At 44.2% G+C, this 14,554-nt stretch overlaps 1 protein-coding gene across 2 annotated transcripts; it reads left to right on the top strand.

The window, feature by feature from the left end:
- Positions 1-6,666: 6,666 nt before the first annotated feature.
- On the top strand, positions 6,667-14,230 carry klhl35 (kelch-like family member 35). Of its 2 annotated transcripts, none has more exons than XM_077018328.1 (7): positions 6,667-6,721; positions 10,594-11,461; positions 11,739-11,923; positions 12,368-12,486; positions 12,604-12,792; positions 13,100-13,288; positions 13,745-14,230. In XM_077018328.1, exons 2-7 carry the CDS (start codon positions 10,614-10,616, stop codon positions 13,952-13,954), a joined length of 1,740 nt encoding a protein of 579 aa, XP_076874443.1. In that variant the 5' UTR covers positions 6,667-6,721; positions 10,594-10,613; the 3' UTR covers positions 13,955-14,230. The 2 variants fall into 2 exon arrangements, with proteins under 2 accessions (XP_076874443.1, XP_076874442.1); XM_077018327.1 differs by lacking the exon at positions 6,667-6,721 and adding an exon at positions 10,120-10,171.
- Positions 14,231-14,554: the final 324 nt, after the last annotated feature.

Below are 14,554 nucleotides of genomic sequence, written 5' to 3'. Positions count from 1 at the left end.
ACTTGGGGTTTATGTTTATTTAATGTGCGTTCGCGCAGTGTCCTGTGCTCGTCTTTGCTTGAGTCTGCACCTTATATATATACACGTTTGTGTTTCTACGTGATTTTTTGCGCTTTTTTGTGTCAAATAAAGTAACAGTGCAAGCCGGAGTGGACTCGTGCCTCGTCCTTCTAGCCACACCGAACGTCACACAATAAAAATTTGTTACAACAAACTGTGGCCTGTTTTTCTGTGTCTTCAGTTTTTTCCACTCCTTACCTTCAGCCCCTTACCATTTATAAATGCACTCATCAGTAAACCACCATTCATATTAAAATGGTTTGATCAATAAAAGAATAAATAAATAAATGAGTGCATAAATAGTCACAGAGGGTTTAAAATAAAGTAAAGGGGTTATAAAAGCCATCCAATAAAACATATCAAGAACATACAGGAGTGTTAACTGTAAAATCAGGACTAAGATGAGGATAAAAACCTATAAGAAGGGTTCTAAAAAGGTGCCATGCCTAATAAAACCCCCTATAGCCATACACAAAGTCACTAAAACTTTTAAATAGCCACATGAACATTCATAAAACCTATAAACCCCCCAGTGTAGTGCAATAAGGCCCCAGAGTCTTGAGTGAGGCCCGGGAGGGGGAGGTGGTGGAGGTGGAGGGGGAGGTGTGAGGGCCGTCAACCCTCCTACCCCCCGACAGGCCCCTCTCCCTTGTGGCACCAGCGGAGCTCCTTCCATTGCTGATGGAGGCAGCCGACAGGGGGCCACCGTACCGTGACAGTCCTTTCTTGATATCAGAGGCTTTTAGAAACTCTCCTATGAATGGCTTTGCCTGATTCTAGGCACATGTACAATTCTCACAGATGCTGCAATATATATATTGATTTGAGGTAAGTAACTAAGTAACTGCAGTGTACTTGTGTAAGATACGTAGATATATAAAAAGTGCACAATGTTTCCAGAGAAGCAGGACGTTTCGGACCGAGGTCCTTCATTATCTGTGCAAACAAAGTGCTTATGAATTAATAAAGAATGGAATCAGTATATATAAGAAAAAGTAGATTTTTAAATCATGATTTAAACTTCTACTTTTTCATATATATACACTGGTTCCAGGAAGTAGTAATAATAAAATAATAATTAAAAAATAATAAATAAAATAATAAAATATATATTTTTAGAAATGACTAGTTATGAACCCATTCCGATTATGAACCGCGGCTGGTGTACAGACGTCACCATGAAGACCTGCAGTCCTGATCTGGAGTCTGTGTTCATCAACTGTAAACTGTTCTACTGCCCGCGTGAGTTCTCCTCCGTGGTGCTCGTCTGAGTTTACATCCCGCCAAGCTTGTGCGTGCGCGAGGCACTGCGCGCTCTCACTGACCAGATCATCAGCGCGGAGCATAAACACACAGACTCCGTTTTCATCATTTTAGGGGATTTCAACAGAGCGAAACTCACTAGTGAGCTGCCTAAATACAGACAGCATGTTACCTGCCCCACCAGGGAGAGTAATATTCTCCATCACTGCTATACTGTATTAAAGGGGGCATATCGCTCTGTTCCCCGAGCTGCTCTGGGCCTGTCCGACCACTCTATGGTCCATCTTCTCCCAACCTACAGACAGATGCTCAAGCCTGAGGTTAGTATTGTAAAGAAGTGGACCAGTGAGGCAAAAGAAAGTCTTCAGGACTGCATAGATTCAACAGACTGGTGTGTGTTTGATGACGCTACAAGCAGCCTGGACGAATACACTGACACAGTGACGTCCTACATCAGCTTCTGTGAGGACATCTGTGTTCCAACCAGGACTCGCATAAGATACAACAATGACAAGCCCTGGTTCAACGCCAAACTGAAACAGCTGCGCCGGTCTAATGAGGAAGCATTTAGGAGCGGGGAACGGGCGCTCTACAACAAGGCAAGGAACACACTCAACAGAGAGATCAGAGCTGCTAAGAAGAGCTACTCCACCAAGCTGAGCGGACTGATGTCCACTAAAGAGCCATCAGCCGTCTGGAGATGCCTGCACAGTCTCTCAGGCTACAAAAGAACCCCCCACCAGACAATGGGGGTCGTCAACTGGCTGATGACCTTAACAGCTTCTACTGCAGGTTTGAAAAGCCCAGCTCTACCCAACCGGACAGCACCAATTCACACCCCCCTGACTCTCAGCCACCCATCCAGCCTGCCCTGAAGATCTGTGAAGGAGACGTGCACCGACTCTTCAAAAAACAAAGAGTGAGGAAGGCACCAGGCCCATTCGGAGTGTCCTCCTCCTGTCTGAGGATCTGCGCAGACCAGCTGGCTCCTGTCTTCACAGAGATCTTCAACAAATCACTGGAGCTGTGTGTCGTACCGTCGTGCTTCAAACGCTCCACAATAACACCCATCCCCAAAAAGCCCACCATCACAGGACTGAACGACTACAGACCCGTTGCACTGACCTCTGTGGTCATGAAATCCTTCGAGAGGCTGGTTCTCACTCACTTGAAGGAGATCACCAACCCCCAGCTGGACCCCCTGCAGTTCGCTTATCCAGCCAACAGGTCGGTGGACGATGCAGTGAACATGGGTCTTCATCACATCCTCCAGCACCTTGACCATCCATGTACATACGCAAGAGTTCTGTTCTTGGACTTCAGCTCTGCGTTCAACACGATCGTCCCCGGACATCTACACACCAAACTGACCCAACTCAGTGTGCCAGCCTCCACCTGCCAGTGGATCACCAGCTTCCTCACTAGCAGAGAGCAGCAGGTGAGGCTGGGAAAGATCACCTCAGGAACCAGGACCACCAGCACAGGAGCTCCTACATAAACGAGTGTACCTCCACTGACCCCTCAGTCAAAATCCTGAAGTTTGCAGACAATTTGACGGTCATTGGTCTCATCCGGGACAGCGATGAGTCTACTTACAGACGGGCTGTTGAGCATGTGTTCCTCTGGATCAAATACAACAACCTGGAGCTGAACACAGCAAAACAGTGGAGATGAGAGTGGACTTCAGGAGAAGCCCCCCAACCCTCACCTCACCATCCTGGACAGTACTGTGATGGCTGTGGACTCGTACAAGTTCCTTGGTACAACAATCTCCAAGGACCTGAAATGGGAGAACAACATCAGCTCCATCATCAAGAACGCTCAGCAGAAACTGTACTTCCTGCATCAGCTTAGGAAGTTCAACCTGCCCCAGGAGCTGATGGTGCAGTTCTACACCGCCACCATTGAGTCTGTTCTCACTGCATCCATAACAGTGTGGGGCAGCTCAGCTACCAAACACGACACCCACCGACTGCAGCGCATCATCAGGTCTGCAGAGAAGACCATCGGTGTGGTACTACCCACCCTGCCAGATCTACTCACCTCCAGAACCAGGAAGTGTTCAGAGAACATTGTGTCTGATGCTTCACACCCTGGACACCACCTGTTCCAGCGTCTTCCCTCAGGACGGCGTTTTAGACAACTGAAGACTAAGACCACCAGACTAAAGAGAAGCTTCTTCCCACTTGCCATCACTCTCATGAACAGCTGAACACTACAACACAACATACAGGATACAGTCTGTCACATACACACAAGACTGTTACTTACAATCCATCCAGCTCGTCCCTCTCACCCTGTTCACCTCCTGTACTGCACTTTATTATCTGGTGATGGTGCATAAGAATACACTGTACTTATTGCCCCTGCCAGTAATTATCCTGTTCCCATATTTATATGCCTTATTTAATTCAGTTTAACTTATCTATCTAATTCAGTCTGCACCTCAGTGCCTGTTTACTGCTGTACTCAGCACTTTACTGTATATATACAACTCTGTACACTGTGTACAATGTATGTGTATGTAAAAAATGTATGTTTTGTGTGTGTGTTTCATGTGTGAGTAAATGTTTTTACTTCGGTAATGTTATTGTTAGTTTTTGTGCACTGGGAGCTACTGTAACCAAACACAAATTCCTTCTATGCGTGAGCATACTTGGCCAATAAAGCCAGATACTGATTCTGATTCTGATTACAGAATACGTGGTGCATGCTGGTTTTGGACAGTCAAACCACAAACCAGCTACCAGATGGTTTAAGATGGTACAACCATCTATAAACCAGCTACAAGATATAATCGAGCTACCACGTATGAACCAGCCAACAGCTGGTTTTGGATTGTTTAACCAGTAACCAGCTACACGGTTCCAAAACAGCTTACACTGGTGCAGCTGGTCAGCCAGTTTAACCAGCTTTAGATGTTTTTTCCAGCTGGGAAATGTTTAATTGTGTCAGCCTGGATATGTGATTTGTGATTTAGGATATGTGATTTAGGCCTCTATGTTTTATAATTATTTATCATAAACTACGATTACCAACGTTATCAGAATGTGACAACACTATACTGTAACAGCACATTTCTTTCTCAACAACGAACACACAGATGATGTGCAACAACGATCCTTGTGCTCACGGAAATCGATGGTCACATTTCGGTGTAACACCGGCAAACATGAGTAGAGACGTGCTCACGTGCTGCACAGCACACCAGATAGCGCTGGGCAGAAAGGGTCGTGTTGTTCTTTGCATCGACTGCGATGTTAAAAAAGAGAGAGAGAGAGAAAGAGAGATCATATTACACCTGCACTCCACTCACTGCACTGGTTACCTGTCAGCTTTAGAATAGATTTTAAGGTTCTAGTCATGGTTTTTAAATGTCTTCATGGTCTTGCTCCTCTTTACCTCAGTGAAATGATGGTTAGATATATTCCAGTCAGGTCTCTCAGGTCTTCAAACAGTAATCTACTGGTGATTCCTAAAAGCCGATTTCTTTAGGCCTAGTGAGTGCCCCTAACTCATTTACTGCTTCACCAGATTCACAGACTCAAAGTCTGAGTCTTCATCATCATAGATGTCCTCTTCTTCTTCTTCTTCAAAGTCTTTTTCGTGCAGAGAAAGCCTGGAAACACAAACCCACACACAGTAAGCTCAGAAGGTGTAAACCTCCATAAGCTTCCACATTGCTTCTGTAGTCAACAGAGTTTTGACTTTGCTGCCAAATTAAGTCTTCAGACATCAGCAATTTCTACACACACACACACACACACACACACACACACACACACACACACACACACACACACACACACACACACACACACACACACACACACACACACACACACACACATACACACACACCCAAGATTCTAAGGGGTCTCAAGATACCAGGTCACGTCCACCTGAACCAATCACCACCAACACTACTTTGCAGTCACTGTGAAGCATTGCCTACATTTCCCTGTTTGCATGCTAAGCTGTTCCTATTGTTTACTCTCGTGTTACTCAAGAATTGCAGAATATGTGATCTGCTGTCTGCTACCACAACCACTTCTACCCCTTCCAAGTCTCATGGAGGGATGAGTTCCCCTCTACACCTCGCCACAATTATTTTAAATAAAATACACACTGGCTATACTGAAGTTCACCTCTGACCACATGACTTCGCAGTATTAAAGCAGTATTATGTCTAAATATCTAGTAAGGACAAAACTAAAGTGCTCAATGAACTAAGGTATAGTCACTACCTCACAGGATTGAAATGTCTATTTTTTTTGGGGGGGGGGGGGGGGGGGGGGGGGTTTGTGACTTATCTGTGTTGGCCTCACCAAAATCATACTCCCCTTAAAATAACCCTTGTTGAATGTAGAGATATGTGCTTCATATAGAATAGCCTACACATCCAGTTAAGTCACAAAAATTAGAGTTAACCAGACATTTCAATCCTGTGAGGTTGTGTTGCAGGCCGTCTGATCAAGGCCAACCACAAGCTGGTGGCGCCGCCTGCCCCCTGCTGGCCACCAAGAGCAACAGCGACCTGCAGAAACAACAGGACAAACAGCTGATGGACGTGAGTGCAGACCAGACAGAAAGGACCAATCAAAGAGCTGCATGAGGAACCTGCTAGGAGAAGGAATCAGTACACTTACATAATTATTATTAATTATGTACATAATACATTCATACTTAAATATGTGTGTGCGTGTGTGTGTGTGTGTGTGTGTGTGTGTGTGTGTGTGTGTGTGTGTGTGTGTGTGTGTGTGTATGTGTGTGTGTGTATTCAGTTCACAGCGATGAATGGCATTAGTATCACACAGGAAAGCACATCATTATGTGCTGTGGATGTTGAGGGAAGAGCCAGTGTGTAAGGAGATGAACTACATGACATTGTTCAAGAGTTTGAACAGGTCATTGTAGTTAATGTGTAGCATTGTATTGTAGCTATACAAGATAGCATTTTGAGTCTATTGAATGTCAAGAATTTGATGTCTGCAGGAATGCAACTGTTATTTTTAATGACGTGTATTAAACAGCCTTTTCTGTAAGGTTGCTTTTACGAGCCCCACAATAATCATTGATTTGAGTCACTTCAAGTTCACTACAATATCATAATCATTTAGTTTCATTTTATTCCTGCACAGAGTACACACACCAACGTGCTAGATAACACAGATGTTAAAGCTTTAAATTGCTTCAATAATACCTAAGTATAATCATGCTCTGGAGCTCTGTTCACTGAATTCTAAACACATGTTCCCATGAAGCTCAGCCAATCAGAATGAGCGCTCCAGATCCTTCACTAACTCCGCCCCTCACTGTCTCTGCTCTTTGCAGGAGCTGGAGGAGAACTTCCTCATTCAACACTCTGGCATTTCAGGAACGTATTTTTAACGTCAAGGTGAGTTTGTTTGTTTGTTTGTTATTTTAGTCTAACACACAGACTTTAAAATTAATGATTCTGTCCTGTGTCATAATCCTAAATCACAGAAGCTACTGTTTCCGATTACAAATTTATACAAGTGTTTTCATCATCTCTCTCAATATCATCAAAATGATTCAGTCATCACTTCCAAAATTCATGAGTATGCTTACGTCAGTGTTCACCAAAAGGAAAAGTCTGTAGAATGGCAGCTAATTTTGCAGACATTAATATCCTCTGTTCAAACAGCATACAGTTTGGGAGCTAGCAGTAGGCTCCCAAAACCGATAGACAAACAAATATGTGTGAATTGTGAATAGTGAAAATATTAATGTGGTGGTCATATTACTGTATTTCTTATAGATTGCACAGAACAAATGACCAAATCCAGTACGGGAGGAACACAGTGGTCTCATGCTTCTTTATCATATACATTTTTACATTAAACAGAATATATTGTTATTATTATGGGTTTGATACTGTAAAACATAAATTTGCATAAGTTTGCTGTAAATGCTGTCTTGAAATATTTGTAAATGTAAAAACATGGAATTTTATACATGTATACATTTTTACATGTATACATTTTTACAGTATAGCATATTGTTTTGTTGCAAAAGTTTTGAAAGAAAGTGGAGATGTGTTGTGACAACTTTCGATGGTTAATAATAACAATAATAATAATAATAATAATACATTTTATTTATTGGTGCCTTTCAATGTCACCTTACATTACAAAGATTCATTAAACATACACAAATATGCCAGAAAACAAGACAAGCAGCAAGAAACAAAATCAGATAAGACACAATAAAACAGTTATAATAAGTAAGACAATGAGTTTAAAAAGATGTGTCTTAAGACCAATTTTTAATTCTACAATGGAATCTAAATTACCAATATGGGAAGGGCGTGCATTCCAGAGTTTTCGTGCAGCATAGGAACTCTAGCACCAACTGTACTAAGTTTGATGTCTGGTAACGATAAAAGGCCTTCTGAAGAAGATCACGGAGACCGAAATGTATACTTCAGTATAGATCTGAAGTAAATCACTAAGATAGGCAGATGAGAGATTATGGGGGGGGGGGGGCTTACATGTAAGTAGTAATATCTTAAACAGTATCCTTTGTGACACAGGGAGCCAATGTAACTGAATCAACAAGGATGTAACATGGTCAGTCAATTTAGAACGTGTAAATAATCCGAGCTGCCGCATTTTGAATGGCCTGAAATCGTTGAATAGAATTGTTCAGAATGCCTGTAAGACCTCCATTATAATAGTCAATACGTGATGTAACCAATGCATTGTCCAAGACTTCTGTTGAATGTTGTGACAAAACTGAACGCAGTCTAGAGATATTCCGAAGGTGAAAAAAAGCATCTTGAGATACATTACTTATATGACTGGAGAAAGAAATTGTACTATCAAGAATAATGCCAAGGCTTTTAACCTGTGCAAAAATGGGTATAACTATTTCAGCAATGGAAAATGAACATATCTTATTTTTGAAAGTGTTGCTTTGGACCCGATAAGAAGTCATTCTATTGAGTTTTAGGTAGTTATTTATCATCCATGTGTGGATATCATGTAAACAGTCAGTAAAAGCTCTGGGTGGGAGAACAGAAGTTGGCTATGTAGACACATACAACTGTATGTCATCAGCATAGCAGTGAAACTGGATCCCATAGTGTCTGAAAATATTACCAAGAGGAAGAAGGTAAATACTGAACAGAAAAGACCCCAGCACTGAACCCTGTGGTACTCCACATTGAACTATAGAGTAATTCTGACTCTGAACATACTGCTTCCTCTCAGTTAGACAGGAAGCAAACCACTGATACACAGTACCACAGATCCCGATGCTAGCTAATCGATCCAAAAGAAGCTGATGCGATACAGTGTTAAATGCTACACTGAGGTCAAGGAGGATAAGAATAGAAAGTGAACCAGAATCAGCTGCCCAGTGGAGATCATTAGTAATCTTCACCAAAGCTGTTTCTGTACTATGTTTAGGCCAGAAACCAGATTGAAACTGTTCTAGTTTCTAAAATTAATTTATCAAGGTAAGCCTGAAGCTGTGCTGAAACTACCTTTTCCAGAATTTTGGAAATAAATAGTAAACCAAACCAGGTTGGCCTAATTGTAGCAATGTTTAGTCAGGAACGACACCATCAAATCAAATCAAATCAAATATATTTGTATAGTGCTTTTCACAACATATGTTGTCACAAAGCGCTTTACAGGATTTACATGGTTAACAATACTATGGGTCCAAATCCCTAATGAGCAAGCCAAAGGCGAAAGGCGACAGTGGCAAGGAAAAACTCCCTAGATGGTGGGGAATAGGAAGAAACCTTGGGAGGACCAAGACCCAAAAGGGAACCCATCCTCCATTGGGCGGCCCGTTAACACACAAATTACACAAAAACATATTATACAGACGAATACACAAGTTACAAACAAATCACACAATCAGGCTAAGTATAAGGTAACTAGAATGATGCCAGTAGTCAGAGAAGAGTTAATGATCAGAGTAATCAGAGAGATAATGGAAGGTGGACATGCCTTAACTAGAGTTGTGGGTATAGGATCCAAGGAACATGTTGAGGTGTTGGATTTATTGATAAGGTCAGAAATGTGTGTGGATAGTTTCACTTTCAATTGGTGGTGAATTAACCTCTCCAGTGTTATCAAGGTTCAGTTGCTCATAGATTGTAATAATTTGGGAGTTAAAAAACTCAAAAACGCACTACATTTGTCATTGGAGAGGTTACAACTCATTGATTTCAGGGAACTGGAGTAATCCTTTCACTGTGGAAAAGAAAGATCTTCTTTTCCCTTCACCTGCCCTCATAATGTTTGCATAATAGGTATTTTTAGCGCTCGAGAGAGCATTTTTGTAATGGATCGAGGTACATTTGTTTGTGCACAGCAAGTCTAGACCTAGATTAAAGCCTCTCCAAGCGCTGCTCTAATGCTTTAACTACTTAATGCAGTCTCTTCAAGTATAATTTTACTGGGAAATCTAAAGTGCATTAATCTAAAGTGTGATTTCATACCGTAACATCAGGCATGTTACTCCTATTGATTTCGACAGTTGATTTAAACTCGATAATTGATTTAAACTCTTCTCCTGTTCCAAATCTTTCACTTCTGGATTTAGTGGACTATTCCAATGATAGTTTTTCTTCAGCACTTTATACTCTGGCCCCTTTAAAAACACGGGTTTTATCATTTGCTCACATGGCCCCTTGGTACACATATGAACTACGTGAGCTTAAAACTGGCTGAGAGTTCAGTGATAAAAGTATTAAGTTAATACTAAGGTAGGTTAACATTAGGTTAATTGCTGACCTGAGGTATGTGTTTCAGAACACCAGGGATGAGGATGAAATCTGTAAATCTTTCACTGTCCTGTGACATTATAGGTGAGAATCATGAAATGTGTATTTCTGTGTATTATGTAGTCTTGGCACACAAGTGTCTATTGCCTAACCTTCATACTAAAAACTACTATCAGTCTTTTACTACCAAGTCTTTTAAAATTTATTTTATTCTTTGCCTACATAGCAGACACCAGACACGGTGTTGCTTAAGCTGGCTTCTTTCATTATGCACCTCCTTCATATGATGAGTAGATATAAAGCCTGTTTTCTGAGGCTTTAAAACAGTGGATGAAGTGTCAAATGCCGTTCGTTTTGTGTGTGTGTACACAGCGGATGCTCAAACCAACAGCGCAGTGACTATCGTGCTGCCTGACTACCACAGTCTTTTAGGTTGTGAAGCGTGAATCAGAAGTTCACGCGTGTCCTGTAAACTAATCTCATAAACGCCTTCCGTTGTCCTGCAGGACTTCACCCGCTTTCATCCATGGGTTTTGGGAGTCAAGGCGACTCCTGCTCAGAGAGCGGCTCGGACGACAGCTCCTGCTCGGGATTCTGCCACGCGGAGCACATTGTTCAGGTGCTGAACAGCTTCCGGCAGAGTTCCATCTTCACCGACGTGGTGCTGCAGGTGGAGGGTCGAGAGTTCCCCTGCCACCGGGCCGCGCTGTGTGCCGCCAGCCGCTACTTCCGCACCATGTTCATGGGCCGCATGCGGGAGGAGCACCAGCGCGCCGTCTCGCTGGAGGCGGTCTCGGCCGCCGCCATGGAGCACCTGCTGGACTTCATCTACGTGGGGAGGGTGCAGCTCCGCGAAGAGAGCGTGGTGGTGGTCTTCCAGGCCGCCGACCTGCTGGACGTGCCTGAGCTGTCCCGGCTGTGCGCCGAGTTCCTGGAGAGGTGCGTGAGGCACGCCAACTGCCTGAGCCTGCTGGACTTTGCCGTGTTGTATTCGCTGCAGCCGCTGTTGCAACGATGCCAGCGTCTCCTGTGGCAGGACTTCACCGCCGTCTCCAGGCACGAGGAGTTCCTGGACCTGCCCGCGGAAAGGGTGCATGAGCTGCTGGACTCAGAGAAGCTGCAGGCGACGGAGGAGGAGCTGGTGGAGGCCGTGCTGCTCTGGGCGCAGCGTCTGCCCGGCCAGCGGGTGGTGCCCCTTGCCCAGCTGCTGGGAAGGCTCCGCCTGCCCCTGCTCGACCCCGTGTTCTTCACCGACGTGCTGGAGGCGGACGATCTGGTGCAGGAGTGTCGGGACTGCTGGGTCCTGCTGCAGGAGGCCAGACAGTACCGGGTGTATGGCAGAGAGATCAGCTCTGAGCGAACCAGACCCAGGAGGTTAGGCATGCAAACTTAGCAAGGCTTGTGGGGATTATTCCCCCAAGAGTGGTACATTTGGAGCATTTGATAAAGGTGGTGCAACAGAGACAAGGGCGTGGAATTCGCATGAACAGAAGTGATGCGTTCCAAAGTCAAAAGCAAATCTACACCCTTGTTTACAGTTTACAGACTGATTTGAAAACCTAAATATAGCTTGTTTACAAATTAGGGAGAATCCGGTGTTCTGACCTCTGTGTGTGTGTTTGTGTGGGTGTGGGTGTGTGTGTGTATACAGGCGGTCTGGCTGGGCTGAGATGATTGTGGTGATTGGAGGTCATTACAGAAGTGGAATTTCTTGGGCCTCGTTAACTGAGAAGCTGGACCCAACCTCAGGGAAATGGCTTCCATCAGCCACTGTGCCAGGCTATGGCAAGTGTGAATTTGCAGTGTGTGAACTGCAGAACCATATCTACTTATCAGGTATGTTGGATGGATATCAGGGCACAGAATGCTACAGCTATGGTGCATGTGGAGAGCTATATATTATTTCTGTTGCTGAGTACATTAAAACATCATGTCTAACTCAACATCTTTGCCTTTAATGTGTATAATAAAATGTAAAGTGTATAATAAAAAAAAAATCCATCAAAATGTAGTGCAGAACCAGTAAATGTATCAGTGTTAGACTAACATTATGTTAATGTGAGTACGTGCTCGAGGGCTGAAAGATGACTATCACTCTTCAATTCCACCGAAAGGCTTGCGTTTATGTTTGCCTATTGGTCCAGTGTCCCGTGCTTGTTTATGCACGAATGCACGAATTCCGACAGCACCAGTGTATTACGTGCCTGTGGGTCTGCGTGTCTTAATGTTGTGCCTGGCATGCATTCCTTGGCACATGTGTGTGTGTGTGTGTGTGCGCAGGTGGGCAGCTGAACAGCTCAGACGTGTGGCGTCTCGTGCCCCAGCTGGATCAGTGGGTCCGCGTGGGCAGCATGAAGACAGGCAGGTGGCGACACATGATGACCTGTCTTCGTGGAAAGGTCAGATCCCGGTCATGTTTTGACTGCTCCGCCTCCAGATCACTGCAAGCGTGTCACCGATTGCCCGTTTTGTGTTTGGGTGTGTGTGTGTGCGCGTGTGTGTGTGTGTGACCACAGCTATATGCTGTGGGCGGTTACAATGGGCATCAGCGTCTGAGCAGTGTGGAGTGTTACAGCGTGTTTGAGAACGTGTGGAAGCCGGTGGCCCCGTTGCTCCTCGCCGTCAGCTCCGCTGCGCTGGCCAGTTGCGCGGGCAAACTGTACGTCATCGATGGGGCCACCAACGACACCTGCAACAGTAACAAGGTGAAACTGCACGTGCGCAGGTGTAGCCAATTACATTATTTACACAAACACCAACTGGCGTAACACCACTTCCTGCACCATCTAGAAGCCTTGATAAACCAGTACCAGAGTGGCCCTGTAATATTTTGGGACTGACAAGAGAAACATATGACAACTGAATATTTTGTGTGTTTTTGCTCATCTGATTGTATTTTTTGCTCAGTGCAATGAAATGTTGACGTTGAGCAGTTTTGGAAACTTCACAATAACAGTTTGTGGGTTTGATGTTATGAGCTGTGTTGGAATCAGCACTGCACTTGTCTTTCAGGTGCAGTGCTACGACCCTGTGAAGGATGAGTGGACATTTGTGTCCTCCTGTCCATTCTCTCAGAGATGCATAGACGCAGTGTCCCTCAATGGTTCCATCTATGTGGCTGGAGGCCTGCTCGACAATTTGTACTGTTACACTCCAAGGAGCGACGCTTGGAGCAAAGTGGCAGAGCTGCCCATAAAACTGGTGCGTGAAAAACAGCTAATCTCTAATCTCATAGCTATTCTCATCTTATAGCTGATCTCATTTTATGTCATCTGATATGTCAGTTTGCTCGTGTTTTGGTTGTGTGTTATCATTAAAGTTCATTTTACATGATGTGACATGACAAAATATTTGAATAAATGAGGCCAGTGAACGTGTCTCTGCACTACTAGTTAAAGGCAGTGGAGGAAATGTTAACATGCATGCTCTTCATGCTTGTATATGACTGGCTACTTCTACAAGTGCATTAGCACAGCAGTCATCCAGACCTCTGTGTGTGTGTGTGTGTGTGTGTGTATGTGTGTGTGTGTGTGTGTGTGTGTGTGTGTGTGTGTGCGTGCGTGCGTGCGTGCGTGCGTGCGTGCGTGTGTGTGTGTGTGTGTGTGTGTGTGCGTGCGTGCGTGTGTGTGTGTGTGTGTGTGTGTGCATGTACTACAGGAGAACTGTGGTTTGACCGTGTGCAATGGGAAGGTGTATATCGTGGGCGGCCGTGACGAGGCAGCAAGTCCCGTCGACCGAATGTGGGCGTTCGACCCGCCCAGCGGGCAGCTGATGGAGGAGATGCCGCTCTCACGACGCCTTGGCAACCATGGATGTGTCACCGTTATGCAACGCCTTCGGGAGAAACCCAGCTTTTTACAAGAATGATGAGACAACACGTTCTGAGATGCTTCCACTCTCACTGGTCGGAACATCGTTTGCTGCTAGTGAACAAATGATGAAAATCTATGCCAGGAAATCCCTAATCTCAATATGAATAACTTCAAACTGTGACATCATTACTATAGTATTGTATATTTACTTATCGCCCACTTCATAACAAACTTGTGAATGGTTTTAAATATTCTACACAATTGTAAATCATGCATCACTTTTTTATATCACTGTGATCATGCATCACAGTTTTACATGGACGTAGTTTTGATTTCACAAGTGGGGGGGACACAACCTGGGGTGGCGAACTGTTAAGCGGGGGGGGGGGGGGGGGGGGGGGGGGGGTGCTGCATGATCCTAGTGCTAGATTTGTCGCTATTTGGATATTGGTTTTTTTACCGTTAAAAAGTGGGGGGGACATGACTTTGTCACTACTTAAATATTTGGTTTTAACTGTAAAAACTGGGGGGGACCAAAACCGGCTTTTGAAAAAGTGGGGGGACATGTCCCCCCCCAAAACTACGTCCGTGCAGTTTTAATATTTTTGTATTTGTTTCTGTTTCATGTTCATTTTTATTATAGAAATATACAAAT

This window comes from Brachyhypopomus gauderio, chromosome 10, assembly GCF_052324685.1.
Source record: "Brachyhypopomus gauderio isolate BG-103 chromosome 10, BGAUD_0.2, whole genome shotgun sequence".
NCBI lineage: Eukaryota > Metazoa > Chordata > Actinopteri > Gymnotiformes > Hypopomidae > Brachyhypopomus > Brachyhypopomus gauderio.
This window is presented reverse-complemented; position numbering and strand designations above follow the sequence as displayed.

Coding starts and splice junctions, on each gene's coding strand:
- klhl35 (XM_077018327.1), top strand. CDS start 10,126: ATGAGGATGAAATCTGTAAATCTTTCACTGTCCTGTGACATTATAG. Junction 10,172..10,593: donor ACTGTCCTGTGACATTATAG/GTGAGAATCATG, acceptor GTTGTCCTGCAG/GACTTCACCCGCTTTCATCC. Junction 11,462..11,738: donor GAGCGAACCAGACCCAGGAG/GTTAGGCATGCA, acceptor GTGTGTATACAG/GCGGTCTGGCTGGGCTGAGA.